This window comes from Pinus tabuliformis, chromosome J (genome assembly GCF_031772625.1).
Source record: "Pinus tabuliformis cultivar Carrire ecotype Pingquan chromosome J, CPIR1, whole genome shotgun sequence".
Classification (NCBI taxonomy): Eukaryota; Viridiplantae; Streptophyta; class Pinopsida; order Pinales; family Pinaceae; genus Pinus; species Pinus tabuliformis.
The window spans coordinates 1352157916-1352181432 of record NC_142295.1 but is presented as its reverse complement, the minus strand read 5'-3'; the positions used below and the strand labels follow the sequence as shown (position 1 = coordinate 1352181432).

Here is a 23517-nt window from a genome sequence, read left to right as displayed (position 1 = left end):
GCCTAGCATCAACACAGGGACCGGTGCCGGATAATCAGGCTGATGCTTAGTGTGGAGTAGTACTAGAGCACAGTCTTCGCTAAGAGGGAGTGTTGATTTGGGGTAGCATCAGATGTGCTCCAGCCATGAAAATTGGTGGAGAGGCTAAGGCACATGAGATATCCAATACCCAGAAAGGGTTTGGGCAGATTCTAAACAGTTTGGGAGATATTAAATAATTAATATTTTTAATGGAGTCCCTAAGTCTAAACTGTTAAACACACAGATGGCAGCAACAAAATAGGAAAGATAAGCAAGAGAGTGCATCTATTATTTGACAATGATATACATTTATAGTACATGGTGTGACCCTTGGATTCATATTCCAAGTGGTCTCTTGGACTCCTTTTGGCTGTTTAGCTTCCACACCAACCCTTAGAGGTTTAGGTGTCCAACATTCCCCCCTTAATCCGAAGGGTTATGTATGAGTCCAAGAAGAGAGCTGTAATGCAAAATGTGCAAAAAATGCATGGCAACACTAGGCTGAATGTGCTCTTTGAAATGTTGGTATAAGGGCGGTGGTTTAAAGATGACCACCAACACTGGAATGCTTAGTGCAGTTCCCAGAACTCTTCCAAGTCTGGCATGAAGCTCAAGTCTTCTACTAGAGGAAGTGCTCCTGATGTTTGGAAGAGGGAAACCTTCAACCATGAAAGGGAGGTCTCACCCTGCATAAAAGGTAGAGCCTCAACCTGAAAAGGGAGGTCTCAACCTGTGATGGTTTAAGGATGACCAACAACTCTGGAATGCTTAATGCAATTCCTGGAACTCTTCCAAAACTGGCAAGAAGATGAAGTCTTCTACTAGAGGAAGTGTCCCCAATTCTTTGAAGAGGTATCACCGACTGAAGGCATGCTCAGGGGCATCTTTGTCTCTGGCTACAACTCTGAATCTGGTATGGCAGGTTGTGGCTCAGGCTCGCTTGATGTGGCTTTGAAGCTTGTAGATGACCATCATTTCCCCCCTGTCAGATACAAGGTGAGATGATGGAGAAAACTCAACTGCAAGACTTTTCAATATTCGAGAACAAATCCTGTTGTATGAGTGAAATATCTTCTTGGCTATTGAAGCCCATTGCCAAGAAGCGATCCATCCAAGATGAATCTTTGTTCTTGCAGGAGGTTTGTTTCTGAAGCATTTGTTTGAAGAATGACTGGTTTTATGACAGTGCTTACATGGATGAAGATCAAAACAGTGATCTTTCAGATGGCCAACTCGGTCATAGTGTTGGCATTTCACAATCTGTTGTTGTTGCTGTGGAAAAGGAACAAAATCTGGAACAACTGAAGGTGAATTGTCATGAAGGAATCCGACACTCTTAAACTGAATGGGCTTTGAGTAATCTGGAATATGAAGGACACATCCTTGTCATATCCAAGACCTGTTCTGTGCTTGTTATGGACAAGCTTTTTCCAAGGTTTGATGACCGACTTGGAAAGTGTAGATTGAATTTCTGCATCTGCATGTACAATTGCTGCTTCATTGGGTACAGGATCAAAATGATGACTCCACTGTTGTAATTCTTCCTGCTGGAACTGAGATTCAAGCTGTAAAAAATCAATCTTTTCATGTACATCTTGTAAACAACTATGAATATTGGTGAGAAAATCCTTGCTGATTTTGATTGTATTATCCATAGTAGAGAGTATTAGATTGTCCAGTAACTCTAATATTTCACCAATTGGAACCATTTTTCTGCAGCAAAATTTTACTCCCTTTTGCGAAATGACGTTCTTGTCCAACAAATATCTTTGTCTAAATATGCTCCTTGTAGAGCTTTCAAAACCTTTAAAAGAATTCTAGCTCTGCTCTGCGAGGATCTCAAAACAATATCAATAAAGACTCCAAACAATATCACTGGCAATTACTCTTGTTACTCAGCGCTCCAATTGTTTGAGATGCAAGGAAAGTTGATAAGCACAAAAATGATACGACCAAGGAAATGGCTATTGAAAAGGCAATACCCTTGTTGATTATCTTCCTTCCGAATTATAGAAATGCAAGTATCGAAATTAATAAAATAATTATTTGAAGTATGTGGGAATAATTATCAGAAGAATGGCATTTTGAATGCCAAATTGACAGTATGACTAGGCGCTCAGAATAATACGATAACAGGTATTCCGATCGACATAGATTGATTTTCTCTGGATTGTTCTCCGATTTTGTATCCTTTGTGAATTCTTAAGCCCTAATTCGACAACAAGATTGCAATGATGAATAAAGAAGATGATCAGAGGCAACAACTTCTTCAATCTGATTACACAGGCAAAGCCGGAACAGCTGCCGGAGAAACACAGTGGATTGTTTGTCCGAAGCTGGATGTTGAGGGTCCAACCACCCCAGAGGTTGTTATAACACTCCACCTTCCATACATTGTCATAACGCTTCTTGGCAAGTCTTGTTAAGCAATTTGGCAAGTCGGACCTGCGGTTCAAATCACACAGAGGCCTCCACACAAGGAATCACAACCGTCCATTCGATTCTGAGGTGGATAGCTAGAGATTTATTTTTCATCTGTGATTCAAGCTTTCAATCTGTCTCCCCCTCTCTTCAAACTAGACATGCTATATGCCAAGGGACCGGAGCAGTGGGAGAGGAGTGGATGTGGAGGAGTATGTGTGGTATTGGTGCTATTAACGCATATGGGATTGGAGGTGATAGTCAACACTCTAAACGCAGGTGGAAGGGTGTATATGGGGTGATACTATGCCAGACAACGTTATTACGATGGCGAGGCACACACGCTATGGGAGGAGGTCGGTATCATGAACCGAGCGAATTATGACAACAACGTATTATGATACCAAAAGGGAAACACAATTGAAACAATACCAACAATTTGAAGCAACATTGTACTATAATTCAAAGACAATGAAATTTTGAAACAATATAATGTATATCGGTGTTCTATGTATACGAAGACAGACAACGACACCTGAAATCTGGACAGCGTTATACTATTTCTACCGACTGCTTTAACTTGTGGTAATGAAGGACAAAATTGTTCCAAATGCTAGAAGCGTATGGGGAACGGATTCACGTATGTCAAGGGCCGAGGTATGGACTGTGTATGGTAGCCTGATGGGCAAGATATGGTATGTGGATGAAGGGAGGCGATGGGAGCTGACTGTGTATGGAGGAGGTCATGGAATATAACCTGCGTGTCGAGCAGCGTTCAAAACCGGGAGGTATCCACCGATTCCTGCAACTTTACTTGTGAATATATAAGGCGCAGGTTGCTATCTACCATACAGTCGCGACTCCATTTTCTTGTAATGACTCTGCTACCTGGATATCATATCATGTTGTCGCCTTTGGAATGGAATCGCATATTCAAGGTGGTTCAAGCATGGAAATAGTGGTGTTGATGCAACAAAGTTGTCGAGGGAGGTGGAAGCGACAATTGGGATCGTAGCTAATGTTGAGTTGAGGTAAAGAGAGTACACGATAAGGAACGGCGATGGGACAGGGAATCTGTATCGTCCTTATTGAGCGACAACATGGTAACGGCCGAGAATACTCATGACAAGCGAATAGAAAAATAGTAAATGGTCAAGCCAAAGATGCAACAAACGACTGATCACGTTAAACAGGTGGCAAAGCCAAATTCAGTCTAAGACAAATTCAATCCAGAAATAAGAACAATAGTTCTTTACAAGGAAATTTGCAGACTACAGAAGGCAGTTTCTCATCCAGAAAAATAAACGCTCTTGGTAGTTGTTTTGACATGAAAAGATGGCAGAGCACCCAGGTATAGAGCTAGAGAGCGAATAGACTAAGGAAGTGTAAATTAAGACGTGCAGGTTTCAGAATATAAATAAACGCTGAAAATTATTCAGTGTGGCAGAACTACAAGGCTTGAGAAGGACAATTCTGACGAGTTGGAAAATGGCAGACCAATATATATGTAAAATTAGGTTCACAGTAATTATGCAGGGCAGGAATACACCTGCAGCTCTGATACCATGTTAAACACACACATGGTAGCAACAAAATAGGAAAGATAAGCAGGAGAGTGCATCTATTATTTGACAATGATATACATTTATAGTACATGGTGTGACCCTTGGATTCATATTCCAAGTGGTCTCTTGGACTCCTTTTGGTTGTTCAGCTTCCACACCAACCCTTGGAGGATTAGGTGTCCAACATAAACTTAGAGAAAATAAAATATTAATGTGAATTAATATAAAACAGTGTTAGAATGGTCAAAAAGTCATGGATCAAGCCAGATCTAATCTTAGCCGTTGATTAGGGACTTAATCTCGGCCGTTGATTTGTCAACGAGAAAAGTATAAGAGGAGGCTTGAGGGTCGCTTGGAGAACACACCAAGTTGATCAAGATTTCGATTTTCTGGGGCAAGGTTTGCTGAGGAAGTCAAAAGAGTGATCAGAGTTGTAGCTGAGGGCCAGTGAATACAGAAGCAGAGAGGCAGAGATAGTACCAGGAGGATCAACACAGAAGCCGGGAGAGAGGGATGCAGAGCCGGCCAAGGCTCACGCAAAGGCAGCCAGGAGCTGCGCAGTGCCTCAGAGAGCTAGCGTGGGTGACATAGAGGCTCTAAGGGCTGATTCAGTGCCTTCAGAGGCTGATGCATGCCAAGCCAGAGTGATGCTGGGCAAACGTTGGGCCAAAAGGGCTGACACTGTCCCTAGAGGCCGACGCTGGGGTTTCGTGGAGCAAATTGGAGCTGTGGAGCTGTTAGAGTGTTTATCTGGGGTTTCAGCTGGAACATTTGCCTCCGATTGAGAGGTACTACTGTTGAGATTATTCTCTGTTGGGTGAGCTGGCTTTGGCACCCAGATTGTATTCTGAAACTGCTTAATAATTAAAACCCTCAGATAGTTGCACCGGTTTTCCCGCATTGGGTTTTTTCGGGAAGATTGGTCCAAAAACAACGGTGTCACATGTGTGCTTGCTTTGTTTCCTTTAGTTGATGATCTGTAATATGTTGAGCATGTACTTGTATTCATTTTCAGTATTTACATGGTAAATAACTTGTTAATTAATCAAAACAAGTAGGTAGAAATAAATTAGAAAGTACATGAAGGGTTTCTAACGGGTTAGACTTAGAAATTCCAACAGGTTTTTTGCATGAAGTGTAGGATAGTATTTGAAAATTTTCAGAATTTGAAAATTTTCTAACGAGTTATTTTTCATAGGTACGGTTTTCATGTTTTATCTAAGTTAACGTAAACATCCCTCCCAACCACCAGAAACGCTATTCTACGTTCCGGAAATGAAAACTCATACGATTTGACATTGAAATGCCACTGATACATTTCTTCGTCGTTTCGCTTTTTCAGAAACAGCGGATCCTAGTTCTAAAACGTCTCAGGCATTTTTAATGGTTTTGGATCTGTTTCCAAAATTCAAATACGTATAACGAAAATTTGTGATACGTATCTGGATTTCTAGAAAAAGATTTGTGCGTAAAAAAGAAAAACTAGGAACGCATAAGCAAATTGATTGTTTTTTGCTTGGGAAAAAGACAGAGTTGAGGAGCCCACCCCCTCTTGACCTATATCACTTAATGAAAGGGACCCTTTACCTTATTTTCATGCCATTTGAATATTTCGTTGCTTGGAGGAGGCTGTCATTTCCCGACTTGGAGATGAAGGAGGCCGTCGTCGCTTGGAGGAGGAGACCATCTCAGCTTGGAGGAGAGCTTGGAGCCTTGGATATTGGTGCTTGAAGCTTGGTTGCTAGAGCCTAGATATCATGTAGAGCTTGGAGATTGGAGGTATTTACAGTTTACTCCTCCTAACTCTAAGTTCTAATCAAGATTCAAAGCTTGAAAGTTGAAATATTGAAATATAAATTTATATATTATGTAACATGTTTCTTGTTGAAATTTGAAATATAAAATAAATAGATTCAAGATTTTATTTTATTTTATTTTGCAGTTTCCATTTACTTCATCATCATGGCATCTTCAAGTTTATCCATTCGCGATGAGGAACAAGAAATTGAATCGGCCCCTAAAGTTGATCCAAAGTCACCACTATGGAAATATGTAACTATGTAGGGAAGATCTAAGGAAGGGGATCCTTGGTATGGGTTTGCAGTGAGTGTCAAAGGGGTTTAAGGGATCATACACCTAGGTCAAAGCACATTTACTTGTGTTAAGAAACAATGGGATTCAAATATGCACTGACCCGCCTAAAGAGAATGGGACAAAGAGAAAAGGTTTAAGCAAGGAAAAAATTGCAAAATATCATAAAGAACAAGACGAAGCAGATGCTAAAGCAAATGAGGAAAATACTGCCTCTCAATTCAAATAACCAACAAGGCTAGGATCATCTTCATCAAAGCCTCCACTTCCCTCTTATGGAATTGACAACCCTGGTTCAAAGCAGTCTAATTTGGGACCGCTTGAAAAGAGTTTTAATAATGATGCTCAAGAGAAGGAAGATGTAGTTATAGGTCAATGCGTTTATGCAAATGGCCTTCCCTTTAACCTTGTGCGATCTCCTTACTGGGAAAAGATGATCAAAGCAGTGAATGAAGCCCTAAAAGGGTATAAGAGCCTTGGATATGAGAGCGTCTGCACGACATTGTTGATTGCTGAGAAGTTAGATTTGGAGGCTAAATTAAACCCCATTTGTAATTCATAGTGCATTAAGGGGTGTCCATCATGTCTAAAGGATGGAAAGATCAAAGGAATAGGCCTTTGATCAATGTGATTGCTCAGAGCTCAAAGGGGGCAATGTTTTTGAAGGTAGTGGTGTTGAAAAATGTGTAACTAGGTTCGGTCTTCATAAAAATGAAATGTACTTTGATTCATGTATATTGTAATATAAAAGAAAAATTATTATTATTATTTTTGGAGCATGGGTTTCATGCTCATGGTCTTTTATTTTAGAGGTCAAGCACCCATTGAGTTCTTCTAGGATTTGTCCTAGGTCAAGAAGTCAAAAGAGTTATTGTTATAAGTTGAAGACCACGTCAGGCACATTGTAACTTGTAAAGAGAATAATTTTTGTCATTAAAAGTGTCAAAATACCCTTCAAGACCAAGTTTGCCTGGCAGCTGAGAAGTCAACCTAATTTTAGGAGCCAAGTCCACCTTAAGAAGCCTATATAAATGAGGGAACTCGACCTCCTTGGAGGACATTCATCACTCACTCATTCAAGTGAATGGGGAAGAGGAATAAAGCAATAAAGAAGACTTGTTTTTGGGCTATTTCTCTCTCACACGTGTGAAGGAAGGCTAGGGTTTTTATTTTGCAGGTTCGATCTTGAAGAAGCAAGAGAAAGAAGGTCACATTAGGCCATCCTCGAGCACCAGAAGAACGAGAAAGCCAAGCGAAAGTATGAAGAAGTTTTGGGAGACCAAAATAAGCTCACATGTGCGGCAACAACTGTTGCTGGGAGGGTCGAGAATTTCAGCCTGCAGTAGAGGACAAAATTCTAAAGTTGGACGTCGAAGTTGTGTTGCTGGAAGAGATTTGACTGGGTTTGACTTGGACAAAGGAAGCACATCATCCGGAAGGGTTGGACTTAGTCTTGGAGGGTATTGGTCTTGGTCTAGAGGTCTTGGAATTTGTCAATTGAAGAATCTATAAGAAGAGAAGATATTTGCGGGTTTTCCTCTCAAGTGGAGAGGTTTTTGCCCTAGCTTGCAACCTACATTCTGTGTTCCTGTTCTTCTTGTTTTGATATCTGTTTGATGATATACAAACATAATAATAAGTAAAGAAGCTAATAAGTAAGAAAAAGTAAAAAGAGATCACAAGCTCTTATCAAGAAAAGAGAAATCACTCTAATCATTGCCCTATAGATTTCTCAACATCGTATCACTGCTAATGTTGGCTAAGGGAACTATGAAGATCTCTACTACACTAAAGAAGCTTCTAAAGAAGTGTTCAAAGGTAGAAAGTCATCTCAAGAAGGGCTTCAAAGAAATATGGAATCTTCTATTTACTCCAAAGAAGGAAGTGATCAAGAGAAAGGACAGAGGACTCTTCTCAGCACTCACTGACACATTTCAAGATGAGAGGATTTGGGTGATTGATAGTGGAGCATCAAGGCATATGACCGACCATCACAAGCAACTAAAAACACTGTCAAAAGGAAAGTACTCTTACTCTGTAGAGCTTGATGATAATAAGAGCTATCCTGTACGAGGAATTAGATCAACCTCAATAGAGCTGAAGAATGGAGGAAATATTCATCTCAACAACATGCTATTTGTTCCAAGTTTGCATAAGAATTTACTTTCCATTTCAAGTCTAGAAGATAAAGGTGATAGAGGGGCTTTTATTGATGGAAAAGTTGTAGTATGGGGTAAAAATTCAAGCATAGAAAATGCAAGAATGATTGAAATTCATGAAGGAAAACTTAACAGGTTGCTAACTCCCCTTGCTCAAGCTTTAGTTCACATTGAAATCAGCCCATGTGAACTTTGGCATAGAAGATTCGGTCATCTCCACTTCAAAATCCTTCCAACCCTAAATTCAATAGTAGATGGAATCCCTGAACTAAAAGAAGATCACGAAGGAGTATGCAAGGGATGTGCATTGGGTAAGAACACCAAGAGACCATTTGGAAGTAGTGCTTCAAGGTCAAAAGAAATCTTGGATCTTATTCATTCCAATGTTTGTGGTCCTATGACTCCTAAATCACTTGGAGGTCATCTATATTATGTCACATTTATAGATGACCATTCAAGGAAAACTTGGGTTTACTTAATGAAATCCAAAGATGAAGTATTTACCAAATTTCAAGAATTCAAAGTTGAAGTAGAGAACCTTACAGAAAGAAGAATCAAGATATTAAGGTTTGATAATGGAGGAGAATACACATCCAAGGAAATTATAGCCTTCTGTAAGGAGTCTGGGATTAAGAGGGAGTTGATAGTCCCATATAATCTCGAACAAAATGGAGTTGCAGAACGAAAGAATCAGTCCATTGAAGAAAGTGTAAAAGCTATGCTACATGATCAAGATTTACCGAAATTTCTGTGGGGTGAAGCTATGAAGACAACTGTATACATACAAAATTGAAGTCCCCATAGGTCACTAGATAACATGACTCCTAAAGAAGTATTCACTGGGAAGAAACCAAGCATGGATCATCTTCGAATTTTTGGTTGTCCTGTCTATATTCATATACCTAAGGACAAGAGAAAGAAGTTGGATCCATCAGGCATGAAGGGAACATTTTTTGGCTACAGTAACTCTTCTAAGGCCTATAGGATCTACATAAAGGAAGGAAATTGAATAAAAGTCAGTGAAGATGTGATATTTGACAAAAGTATTGCATTCAAGAAATCAAAGGATCTTCCTATAGACTCTAATGATGAAGAACTTCTGGTATTTGAAGAGGAAGTTACTAGGGAGGAAGAAGAATCAAATCATGAAGATGAAGGTCCCAGTGAACCTATACAACCTGTGGTAATCCCCGAAACTAGAAAGAGACCTAACTGGTTGAAGTCTACACTACTTGATGTAGAAGGTCATGGAGCAGTTCAAGGCACATTCAAGGAAAGCAAGAAGCCCAAACGATATTCTGGGTATGCAGCCTATATGACGAAATTGATAGAAGTAGAGCCATCCACCTTTGAAGAAGTTGTCACACACCAAGAATGGAAGGATGCCATGAATGAAGAGTATCAATCGATAATGAAAAATGGAGTTTGGGAGATCGTACCTAGGCCTGAAGACAAATCTGTGGTAACTTCCAAGTGGCTCTACAAGATTAAACATGCAACAGATGGAAGTATTGATAAATATAAGGCAAGATTTGTGGCTAGGGGCTTCTCTCAACAGGAAGGCATCGATTATGAAGAGACATTTGCTCCGACAACAAGGTATACAACTATACATTCGTTAGTCTCTTTGGCAGCATCGATGGGATGGAACATCCACCAAATGGATGTCAAGACTACATTCCTGAATGGCACAATTGATGAGGAAGTCTATATAGAGCAACCCTTGGTATTTCAAGTTAAAGACAGAGAGGCATATGTTTGCAGATTGAAGAAGGAATTAAATGGCCTCAAGCAAGCACCAAGGGCATGGTATGCTAGGATGGGTGCATACCTACAAAGATTAGGCTTCACAAAGAGTTCTACTGATCCAAAACTTTATATTAAAGTTGTGAAGGGAGAGTCGGTAATCATTGTTCTGTATGTGGATGATCTTCTCTTGAAAGGTGTGGAAGGTCGAATTGAAGAATGTAAGAAGCAACTAGTAGCAAAATTTGACATGAAGGATCTAGGGTTGATGCACTACTATTTGGGATTGGAAGTTTGGTAAGGACCTGATGAGATCTATCTAGGTCAAGGGAAGTATGTGATCGAGATGTTAAAGAGGTTTGACATGATGGTTTGCAAACCAATGAGAACCCTAGTGATCACAAACTTGAAAAGACTAAGGAATTATGAATCGATCCTTGTGGATCCTACTAGGTATAGACAATTGATTGACTCACTGATGTACTTGGTGAATACACGACCATACATTTGTTTTGCAGTAAATGTTCTCAGTCAATTCCAAGTGGAGCTGAAGCATGATCATTGCATAGCAACAAAACATATACCGAGATATTTGCAAGGAACAATCCACTACTGCCTAAAATATGATAGGAGGAATGATGTCCATTTGATTGGATATACAGATTTCAACTGGTGAGGCAGTGAGCAGGATGGAAGGAGCACTGTAGGAGGATGTTTTAGTTTGGGATACCCCATGATCTCATGGATGAACCGAAAGCAAGATACGATTGCTTTCAGTAGTGTTGAGGTTGAGTATGTTGCAGCCTGTGAAGTAAGCAGAGAAGTTGCCTGGTTGAGGAAGTCGTTGTCCAACTTGTTTGAAGGACCAATGGACCTTATAGTGATACATTGTGATAACACCAATTGTATAAGATTGTTTGAAGACCCAATGTTTCATGGAAAGACAAAGCATATAAACAACAAGTATCACTACATTCGAAAGCTAGTACAAGATGGTGTATTGTAGCTATGGTATATCTCCACTAATGAACATGTAGTTGATATTTTGACAAAATCTCTTCCTAACAAGAAGCTTGTGTATTTGAGAGACAAGCTTGGTTTGGTTGATATATCCTCCCTGGTTGAGAGGGAGAGATAGGCACATCATTCTTGTCTTCACTTGGGAAGAAAGAATGGAGGATTGGGTAAGCATCTGGCATCTGATACTCTTTGAGGATGTGGTAGGGCATCCAAGATAAGAGTAGTCATAAAGATTGATATTCTTTGAGGACTGGCTATCCAAGATAAGAATAGACCTGGTGGAACATACTCTGAGAGAACTCGGGTGGGGTATGTTCTGAGAGAGACAATGATGATGGTGTTTATAATTTATAAATCATTGGTCTCGCCAACATTGTCTGCTTTGATCTTGTGGAGAGATAGAGTTGTTAGTCAAGGCCTTGCTATATGACAATGCTGGTTGTATGATGCTAAACATATGGGTTAGCAATCTGACTCTTCTTATGAGATCTCTTCAGATTGAGAATGTCCATGTACCATTTATGAATACCTCCCTAGTTAAGAGGGAGTGTTGAAAAATGTGTAACTAGGTCCAGTCTTCATAAAAATGAAATGTACTTTTGATTCTTGTATATTGCAAAATGAAAGAAAAATTATTATTATTATTTTTGGAGCATGGGTTTCATGGTCAAGGTCTTTTATTTTAGAGGTCAAGCACCCATTGAATGCTTCTAGGATTTTTCCTAGGTCAAGAAGTCAAAAGAGTCACTGTCATAAGTTGAAGACCCCATTGGGCACATTGTAACTTGTAAAGAAAATTATTTGTCATTAAAAGTGTCAAAATACCCTTCAAGACCAAGTCAACCTGGCAGCTAGGAAGTCAGTGTAATTTGAGGAGCCACGTCCACCTTAAGAAGCCCATATAAAGGAGGGAACTCGACCTCCTTAGAGGACATTCATCACTCACTCATTCAAGCGAAGGAGGAAGAGGAAGAAGGCAACGAAGAAGGAAGAGGACAAAGAAGACTTGTTTCTAGGCTATTTCTCTTTCACACGTGTGAAGGAAGGCTAGGGTTTTTGCTGTTGGTCTAAGGTTTTTCTTCTGCATGTTCGATCTTGAAGAAGAAAGAGAAAGAAGGTCAGTGAAGGTCACATTAGGCTATCCTCAAGCACCAGAAGAAGGGGGAAGCCAAGTGAAGGTCTAAAGAAGTCCTGGGAGACCATAATAAGCTTACACGTGTGGCAACAACTGCTGCTGGGAGGGCCGAAAATTTCAGACCTGCAGTAGAGGCCAAAATTCTGAAGCTGGGCATCAAAGTTGTGCTATTGGAAGAGATTTGACTGGGTTTGACTTGGACAAAGGAAGCACATCATCTGGAAGGGTTGGACTTGGTCTTGGCCTAGAGGTCTTGGAATTCGTCAATTGAAGAATCTATAAGAAGAGAAGAGATTTGTGGGTTTTCCTCTCAAGTAGAGAGGTTTTTGCGCTGGCTTGCAACCTACATTTTGTGTTCTTGTTCTTCTTGTTTTGATCGTTGTTTGATGGTATACAAACACGATAATAAGTAAAAAAGCTAATAAGTAAGAAAAAGTAAAAAGAGATCACAAGCAGTTATCTCGAAAAGAGAAATCACTCTAATAATTGCCCTATAGATTTCTCAACAAGTGGAGTGTGAGGGGCAGCTAAAAGATTCCCAATTCATTGTTGACATCTTGATTGAAGCAATTGAATTGGTGGGGCCAGAAAATGTTGTCCAGGTAATAACTGACAATGCAACATTGTGTAGAGTAGCAAGCCTAATTATTGAAGGCAAATGTCAACACATCTTTTGGACCCCTTGTGCTATACATTCATTGAACCTCATGTAGAGCAAGATAGGGAAACAAATTGAGTGGATTCGACTTATTTTTGAAGAGGCAAAAGAAATTCAAGCCTTCATCATAAACCACCACATGTCCCAAGGCATCTACAGGGAATTTGCAAAGTTGGAGCTCCTTAAGGTATCGAAACTTTAAAATTTATTTCTCAAATAAGTCAGGATTCGTGAATCATGATAGGTATTCAATCAATTATGATTTTTAATTTATTGAAACATTGGCACTTGCTGGTTGTTGAGATTCGTTTTGCTTCTCACATCATAGTCTCAACAAGGCTTATGCATGTGAAAGAAGCATTACAATCAATGGTATGCAGTTCTCTTTGGAATCAATGGAGGCAATCCCAAACTGAAAGAGCACAAGTAGTGAAAAGGTTGGTTGTTGATGATGAATGGTGGGATAGGGTGGAGTACCTCTTGGCATTTACTAAGCCAATTGTGGATTTGCTACGCATGTTTGACACAGATATGCCTAATTTGGGAGAGGTGTATGAGGGCATTGACTCCATGATAGAGAAGATAAGGGTGGTTATAAATGCCAAGGAGGACCCAGATGAAGTCTTTTACAAAGAAGTAAAAGATATATTGACCAAAAGGTGGAACAAGATGACCACCCCATTGCACCTTTTGGCCTATGCAGTGAATCCAAAATATTATTCTGCAGAGTTGCTAAGTAATCCAGAAAGAACCACACCAAACAAAGACCCAAAAGTCTCACAAGGATTTAAGAAAGCTTTTAGAAAGCTATTTGTAGATCCTGATATTGGGATTCAAAGTTTGCTCATTTTGTGGGATCAGAGGGTTTGGGTGCAGATCTTGATTCTATGCGGGACAAGGCCATATTAAGTCCAATTGATTGGTGGAACTACTATGGTAGGGAACTTCCACATATCTTAAAATTGGTGGCAAGATATTCTTTCAGTGCGCAGGCTAAAGCTAAGAGAGAGGAGGCCAAACTGCAGGTTGGAGAAGCTAATTTTTCCAGGGACCGAAAATTTCCAGGAGGCTGAGATTTCAAGGTTCCATTTTGCTGTATAGGTTCTGTATTTTTCCGTGGGTGATTTTCCCTGTTGAGGGAGCCCTTAATTTTTTTGGAAAAATAAATGAAGGAAATATTTGGAGAGTAAAATTTCTGGCTTGCATGTGATTGATTTTTTTCACTCGTGTTTCTGCTGCAACTTTTAATTATTAAAATATCAGTGTATTTTTTATTCAGCAATTCAGAAAATTAATTTACTATAAATATTACTGGGAGTATTAAATCAAATCAAGTGTTAGACAATTAACATATCCTTCATGAATATCCCCAGTGCATTGTGCGAGGTTGGTGGGAGTGGCCCACTACAACATATATGTCCTTCTAATGAGACACTATAAAGCAGGATCAACATTAATCCAAATGAATTTGTTCCCTTAACAGATGCAATTGTCTGTAGTAGCATGTACTAATATGCTACTCCCTCGACTCGTCCTCCCTTCCCTTGGGATCTTTGTCTGTTATATGCCATAGATCTTCTAGTACATTGGATTGAGTGGGAGATAGTTATTCATATTCTTATGTCTTAAGTATGAAGATTAATTTCTGCCTACAGTCAGATCTTGTACTGCCAATGAAGACAAGGCTGCTAGTAATTTTAATACTCATAATGCTATTAGTGTTTTACATTTATTTATGACGCTGCTTGCTAGTGATATTGGCATCCATGCAGTTGTTTATAACTTTATCTCATCTCAGATTTTTGTTGTTGTATGCTTTTCCTACCAGTTTCCAGAGTTGGTTTTTAAGCGTCTTAGGTTTTTTTCACTTGTGTTTACTAAGTTGTGGGATTATTATTTATTCTTATTGTTTTGCTCTACCTAGAGTAAGTTCTAAATATATAATTGTTATTGTACAACTGACATAATAAGTGTATGCCTGGAATTTTACATTCCAACTACCTTTTTCTGATACTGTTGTCTTATCAGTTATTCTCTTTGTTTGTCTTGTCATATTTCCTTTCATCATTGTATGTTTCTCATTGCATGGTGATTCTAAGTAGTCTGTCCTATCTGAACAAAGAAAATTATTTGGAGTGAAGTTATGTATTAGGTGTAATGCCACTAAGCACGAAGGCTTTGCAGTTATTCTGGTACGGGTTAGTGACCTGTTTTTAATTGTTGACATTGTGTGGAGTACAGGTGAAGGCTTAAGTCCTCAGCTTCTGGAGACACTTGTAAAGATGGCACCAACCGAAGAGGAAGAAACTAAATTGAAAGATTACAACGGTGACATTTCTGAGCTTGGTCCAGCAGAGCAGTTTGTTAAGGCTTTGTTGGATATTCCCCTTGCCTTTAAACGATTTGATGCAATGTGGTACAGGGAAAAATTCAGAGAGGAAGTTAGTTATATCAGAGAATCATACGAGATATTGGAGGTAAATTTGCTTCACTGTTTATTATTTTTAATTAACTGGCCTTGACTGATACATAAAAGGATCTTTCTAGATATAAATTTTAAGAATACAAGAACAAATAAGGAATGATACTGTTCATTTCCTGTTACAGGCAGCATGTAAAGAACTGAGGTGCAGTCGTCTGTTCCTAAAGTTGCTGGAAGCTGTTCTGAAAACAGGTAATCGCATGAATGTTGGTACCTATCGTGGAGGAGCTCGAGCTTTTAAGCTTGACACCCTTCTCAAATTAGCAGATGTCAAAGGTACAGATGGCAAGACAACCTTATTACATTTTGTTGTTCAAGAGATTGTAAGAGCAGAAGGTCGGCGTGCTGCACGTGCTGCTCAGCAATCTGGCTCTAGTACTACTTCCAACGTTGTAGATGGTCAAACGTATCATATAAGCAGTGAAAATGAGAGTTCTGAGGATAGAGAAGAGTATTTTAGAACACATGCTACAAATGCTGGTCCTCAGTCCTTTTCTAGCATTACTTCCAGTGTCGTAGATGGTCAAGCTTATCCTAGAAGTGGCGGTGAAAATGAGAGTTCTGAGGATAGAGAAGACTACTATAGAACACTTGGTTTGCAGGTTCTTGAAAACTTGAGCACTGATTTATGCAATGTAAAAAAGGTAGCTGCAATAGACTCACATGCTTTGGTTAGTTCTGTGTCAAATCTTGCTAAAGGGCTTGCAAAGGTGAAGTCATTTTTGCAAATGGAGTTTACTCGCCAGAAAAGGGATGAAAATGCAAGTAAGGACGTGCCAGAAGGTATCTTTCACCAGTCTATGGGATCATTTCTGCAGCAGGCTGAAGAGGAGATCAGTCAGATACAAGGCAAAGAAGCAAGAGTCTTATCTCATGTGAAGGAAATCACCAAGTATTTTCATGGTGATGCAACAAAGGAGGAAGCGCATCCCTTTCGTATTTTTGTGATTGTAAGGGACTTCACAAACATGTTGGATCAAGTTTGTAAAGAAGTTGGCAGAATGCAGAAGCGGAATCCTCCAGTCTCCTCTCAGAAAGGAACCTCCTCAACTTCAGATCATAACTTATCACGTTCTCTTTTCCCCACTGATTTTGATAGAAATGTTGATAGTCCTGATGACGAATCTTCAAGTCCATAATGGTTGCTATGTTGAGTATATTTGTATCGAGTAAGTACAGGCTTTCTGGTTTTCTCCAGTGTTAACTTTAATGTAGAAGAAAAGGCTAGAAAATATCAACTTCTGAGATCCACTTTATCATGCATTAGGTCACTTGATACATTGGCTTCAATGTGAATGACATGAAGGAATCCCATCATAAAATAACCTTCTTTTGTGCATGATAAGAAAAACCACCCTAAGCATCTCTGTTTGTCAGCCGGGAACTAGTGGAATATCTAGAAATGATGTTGGGTGAGTGATATTCATTTTACACCGCTACGGGAATCGTTTCCTGGGGGTGTTTTCCAGTCGAAGCCTGATGCAGGATAACGTTTGAGATCCATTTTTTGAACTTGTAACATCTCCGATATAGTCATATTCTTGATTTTAGATGTGCATTGTTGTCATTTTTTTGAGATCGTGAGGATAGAACAGAGATATAATTCTACCTTGAAGTTATGATCTTGAGGTATAACGGAGACATGTGCCTTGGGATTTATCAAATATCTGTTTTGAATCTCCTTCAATCCGAGGGCAAACCTAAATGTAGTTGTTTTGTCCTGTGAGCGTTTGGAGTGTTCATCTACCGAATGTTGCGGTTTTCGATACCATCCCATCCTAAAGTAATACTATCCTTTATCTTATCTACTGGGCAACTTGTCTCTATGTTTTCCGACTTCTTAAATCAGCAGATTCATTCATTCCCTGTTTTCCTATACAGTTATAAATATTGTTTGTTCCGACGAATTTAATTTAACATGCTAAATATAATGTCCTCTATGACCACTATTTGCAAGAGGTCCTTTGCATGTCTGTCTAGATATAATATGCGATCAAACTGAAGTAATTATTATTGACCCCTTAACGCTGGTTATATTATCTTGATTACCGACTTCGAATATATTTTGTTGGTGCAGTCCTTTCGGTCTATTCCTTTTGTTTGTATTTACTAGACACTACATTTATCTTGTTTTCATATGATCGTTCTAAGAACTTCCAGCTTTTTCGTGGTTAATTTCAAAATTGATTATGCAGCAACTTTTGTAGGGCATATATTAGATGTACAGTAAAAGTGAACTTTGTACCTGGTATAGACAATATCTTTTAATTGAAAATAGCTTCAATTATTTCACAATTTCTTATTTTGCGTAGGTACATAGCAATTTTACAAGTAAAAATGGGCCACAGAACGTAGGGCATAACTATAGAGATAGACAATAATAAATGCAAATGTCACTACAATCAAAATGACAATAAAGGAAAAATGACATCACCATCCTCAAAATAAAAAATAAATAAAAAATCACCCTGAACACCAAGTATTTACCAGTTAATTGCTTTCTGGATGAACTTGTCAAGGAGTAGGGATGCCAAGTACACACCTCCATATTTGGATAACATGGTGTTATTTCCTTTATTTTCCACCAATCAAAGATGGAACTCCTTTCGATGGACATTTTCATTGAAAAAGACTATAATAGCTCAAAAATAAACAATCAAACAGAGCTATTATTTCAAAAAGAAAATATTTGTTCATACTTGTAATTAACGTGTATATTGATGGGCTATAGGGATTACTTACTCAAAGGATATGTCAAGCCCTGAAACCCAAAACTTTTGAGGAGGCCATCCAATAAGTAAAGAGGATAATTAAAAATTGCTTGATGCTTCTTTACAATAGGGATTGAATCGTCTCTCGAAAAATAAAAGACCATTCTAAGAAAACTAAAATGTCTAGTTCCCATGTTATCAATATTGTTAGATAATAGAAGGCTATAATGGTAGATCTAGTGATCATTGTTGATCCATGCACAATGAATCAATGTTTTAATGGTAAAGAGAAATGGTTTGAGTACCACAATTCCAAGATTCTTGGGAAGGTCCACATGGATTACATTTTGAAAGTAGAACCATTGAACATGGATGAAAATAATTTGGAGTGAATAACAAAAGACAAGGAAGAAAGTGATAATACACATGAAAAAGACGAGATAAAATATTTTTATTGATGTCCAACAAATGACCAAAAGATAGGTCAATGGGACTAAAAGGTACAACCATTGATCATTGATCACTAAGGGATTCCAATAGTTTGCTTGGCTTCCATGATAGGCATAACCTAATGTCAAACCTCAAAGATAAACAATAAGGTCAAGCAGAGAAATGTGTTTGCATATAGATTTTGGTCGGCCTTAAACTTCATAGAGTCCAAATGAGTACAATTGTTGGGGTTAGAAGTTAATTCATTATCAGATTTCGAAGTAGCATTGTTATTGACACTATGATGGAGTGCATGGCGGTTGTTATTCACTAGAGGTCTATGGTTATTCACTAGAGATCCACTAAACAATTATTATTGTTATGTTTTAGCTCTAGTAGGGGTCAATGTGGTCATCGAAGGATAATGGTTGAACACTTTAAGAGAATTTCATATGAATTTGGATGAGTTATATGTGGAATTTGTGGAAAATACAACCACTCACGTTAGAGAGTTGCAACTCTTGAAGAATGTATCTAGTGTTGGTCTTCATAATTGTATTTGTCAATTTTTTTTTTTATTATTAAAGAAAATGACTTATTACAGGATGGGTTTCATGCTTGGGTCAATGTTTTCTAGGTCAAAGTCTCCATTGAAGGCTCCTAGGTTTTGTCTTGAGTCAAAAGAATTATTTTTGAGTAAAAAAGGTTATTTGTCACCTCCACACCAAGTCAGCCCTGTGCCCATGAAGTCGGTCTGCATTAAGGCAATTTGACCCAGTAGAAAGGCTATATGGAGAGAGTCAATTTGACCTATTTGGCACACTCACTCATCAAGTTCGATCTACAAGAAGAAGCAACAGAAAAGAAGAACGAAGTAGTTGGAGAAGGAAGAAAGAAGTTGGGAAGACCTAAAACGAGTTCTTGGGCTATCTATCTCTCACATGTGCGAAGTTTTTGGGTAATTGTTGGGGTCGAATGTTATGAATATAATTCATAACAATTAAATAAATAAAATAAATATAAATATTAAATAATTAAATATTAATTAGGTTATAATAGTCATTAAGTTAGGTGAAATGGCATGTCTAAAAGACATGCCCATTCACGAACGGTCACCTGCTGAGGTATAAAAGCAGGGTCTCATTGTAACATTTAAATCATCTTATATCATCTTATATATATATATATATATATATATATATATATATATATATATATATATATATTATTATTATTATTATTATTATTACAAATACCTGTGTATTTTTTACATTCAAGTTTTTAAGCTATCAGTTTTCTTGCTTTAGCCATAGTTTTTATGCTTTGGTGGTATCAGAGCCATGGCACACGATATAATCATGCGGACCTTTGAACGTTGTTTGCCACACAATGTGCCATTACGTTCATGTCCTGAATGCGTTGAACACTTTAGTAAAATTCAAGAAGCATTTCAACGTTTAGAAAAAACATATGCAAAAGTTAAAGCGTGTCGAAGGGAAATCGATAATAAGGAATATAATAACAACAGTAAAGAAACAAAACAAAGTAACACAGGAAAAGAAGATTTTGATTAGAATGATAATAATGAAAACAAAGATGAAACAGATAATGATGAAAATGACCTTGAAACATTTAAAGTTGTGCAACATGTTCCTTAAATGAATTTGGTAAAATTGATCCATCAATCGATGAGAAAGGAAACCATGATCAAAATGATGAAAATAATGCACAAAACATTATGTTTAATAATGGTGAAGATAAACTTGGTCGTAGTAACAAAGATCCACATGAATATGATGATGATCGCAACCATAAACATAAAAAGAGAGTCACTCGGTTTCAATCTTTTGATTGGGATGGTGAAGATGATGATGAGACAAGACCTATCAAGAAGCGAGGCGGGCTTCCAGATAATGGTGAGTCATTACAGGAAGGTGAGGCACAGTTTTCAGATCAATGCAGGGAATATACCCCATTACAAATAGAAAAAGAAGGATCTATAAAGGTTGACAGGAAGTGTTATGGTTATTCACCCTTTGCTCGGTTGAATGTGAAGGGAGGTTAAAATCAGTGAGGGGAAGTCAGACATATCGTGTTGGACTTGCTCCTCAGTTTGATGTGCAGAATTCCCTTCTTCATGCTCCCTTAGGAAGAGGAAGGGGAAGGAGTATAGGTAGTTGGGCTCTACATGATTCAAGGTTCACCTCCATGGAGATAGTTGATTTTTCGTCAGTAATGCCTCAGGGACCTATGTCTTCAAATATGTATCGTGCAAGGGCTATATCAAATCCTGGAAATTCTGCAAATTCATCATGGGATGCATTTGGGCTGATTCTTGGAACGCCTAATAGTGGTCCGGAGCAGATGCATACACTACACACGTTAAATTACAAGAAAACTGGCAATTAGAAGTCACATCCTTTGTTATGCCACTACCCTATCAAGGCTCAATTCTTGAAGAACGATCCTTTTTATACTTCATGTGCTATTAGTTGCTGCAAGTGGAGAATTGGGCACAATTTCTTAGTCAAAACGTGCATTGGTTCTATAACATTCAATGTTATAAACATCCGCACTGATGTAGGGTTTGTAGTGTTCAGAGATGCCCTTCATACCCCACTGCTCTTGTTTTACACTGCTGGTTTTTGTCAGCCATGCACTGAAGTTGTTGTTATTACTTCTAAGGAAGTATTTGAGTTTGGTCATTGGGAAAGAATGGAAGCAGGTAACAGAAGCAATGCAATTGATGAACTAGTTCTCGGTATTCTGAGAGATGTTGAAGCAACAACAAGTATTATTCCTGGTCCTTCTTTAGAAAGCTCAACAAAGGCAATTACAACCATTGAAAGGCCCCAAAGCGAAGGTGCAAATGTTGAGTATTTGGTATCCAGTGTGACTGTTAATATAATAGAATTGCAGAATCTTAGTACGAGGGAATTGCAAAATTTCATAGAGAATGTTGGTCTACTTGAGTTGGACGAACAATGGTAGGAAGAGAGCATAGATCACATTAGAATGGATGATAGTGAAAATGAGATGAGGAGTATGTATGCTTGGTATGCTAAAGACCTTCAGCAACATCTTGCTACTACACGTGCTGAGCTCGCCGAATGTGGGAGACCAGAAAACTATCATATCCCAAAGCATTGCGGGTACCAATTACGCGGTGCAGGGTTTGACAGAATAAACAGATAGTTTATGTGCATGTTCCGCTGTAGTCTGGCTGTCGAGCAAGGATATCGAGCAGCAGGGATCTGCAGAACTGGTCGCTCATTCACTGTTAATAAATAAAAAAACAAAAAAACGTTGTTGCTGCCATCATTGGTTATGTGCATGGTTAAACGCTGGGTCATGCCTACATGACCCTCAGTGATACGACGGGTCTGTTGAAAATGGTCCATAGCATAGTCCTATGACTCGTTGGTCACACCATTTGAAAATGACCGATCAGTAAATATGGAGGTTTGATAAAATATTTAGGTTTATATATATATATATATATATATATAATTATTTATTTATAAGAAAATAACATTATAAAAAAAATAATATAGAGTATATATATATATATATATATATATATATAATTAATAGAGTTATTAAAAAAATAGAAAATAAAAAAATCCAAGGGAATATTACTGATGAGCTATAAGACGTCAGATTATATATGTCGAGATGACAGACACTAGTGGAAGAAAACCCCCAGCGTTAAAGCTTTGAGGACAAAGCTTCCGAAGGAAGAGGCTATGTTATGAATATAATTCATAACAATTAAATAAATAAAATAAATATAAATATTAAATAATTAAATATTAATTAGGTTAAAATAGTCATTAAGTTAGGTGAAAAGGCATGTCTAAAAGACATGCCCATTCACGAAAAGTCACCTGCTGAGGTATAAAAGCAAGGCCTCATTGTAACATTCAAATCATCTTATACATTATATATATATTAATAAATTATTATTACAAATACCTGTGTGTATTTTTTACATTCAAGTTTTCAAGCTATTAGTTTTCTTGCTTCAGCCCGAGTTTTTATGCTTCATCGAAATTCTGAATCACCTGTAGGTCCTAAATTCTGTTGCTGGGGGTCGAAAATCTATAGTTGGGGGTCGAAATTCTGGATTGTAGCTGCAACTGGGAAGTTGACACTTGGAGATTTTGGCAGGGGTCATCTACAAGGAGGAAGGGCTGACTTGGTGATTGGAGGTATTTGTCTAGGTCTAAAGAGTCTTGGATTGTCTCATCTTGATTTGAATCTACTAGTGGAAGAGTTGGACTTGTTGGACAAGGTTGTCATTGATGTCAATATGGCATTGTTGGAGATGGCAAATATTCTTGTGATACATGTCTTAAACCCTTTCATGATGTTTCCCTAACTACATGACAAAACCCTATGTACATTTATGCCCTAGATTGACGATGCATGATCTAAATGCCCATAATACTCTAGAAGATTCCTTAGCTCTAACACATTGATGCAAGTACTAATACTTATGATGCCCTTAAGATACAAGAATGGAAGCTTATGTGTATGAAGCCCTAATCCTAATGAAGAAGCACTTGCCCTAATGTCCAGGAAAAGCCTTAGATCATTGATGATGAAGCCTTAAATGAAGATGCCCATGAATACATATTGAAAAGGCACCCTAATCTTGTTTATGTCCATGATACCTTTAAAGAAGCCCTAATCCTAATCAGTTTGATGACCTAATTTTATAAAGGAGGAGCCCTAAACATTGGATGCCTAAAACTAAAATCCTAATGGCTGCAATAAATAAAATAATAATGACAGTCTCACAAAAATAATTTTATTGGTGGTAAAATGACCCTATTTAAGGATGGGATTGGCATAGGAGTGTAGAGAATTTTTTCGTCTTTCTAATGAACTATCACAAGCCCCGAATTCCTTACCGTTTAAGAGAAATCAATTTTTGAAATTAAAATATGTCAAAAATTGTCAAACTATCCAAGCCGACTTGAGTAGGCTCATAACCCTTGGCAAAGAGACGTGTTCCTTCAGAATATGGAAAAACCACTATAAATATAAACCTAAATTTGTCGATTCAAGCACAAT

At 38.2% G+C, this 23517-nt stretch overlaps 1 protein-coding gene across 1 annotated transcript in view; it reads left to right on the top strand.

Moving 5' to 3' along the window:
- Positions 1-17102, top strand: part of LOC149232385 (uncharacterized) — an 87859-nt gene extending 70757 nt beyond the window's left edge. The window contains exons 4-5 of the mRNA XM_089379398.1: positions 15058-15293; positions 15424-17102. Coding sequence (XP_089235524.1) covers positions 15058-15293; positions 15424-16437 — 1250 coding nt within the window. The 3' untranslated portion in view covers positions 16438-17102. The remainder of the gene's footprint in view (positions 1-15057; positions 15294-15423) is intronic.
- Positions 17103-23517: the final 6415 nt, after the last annotated feature.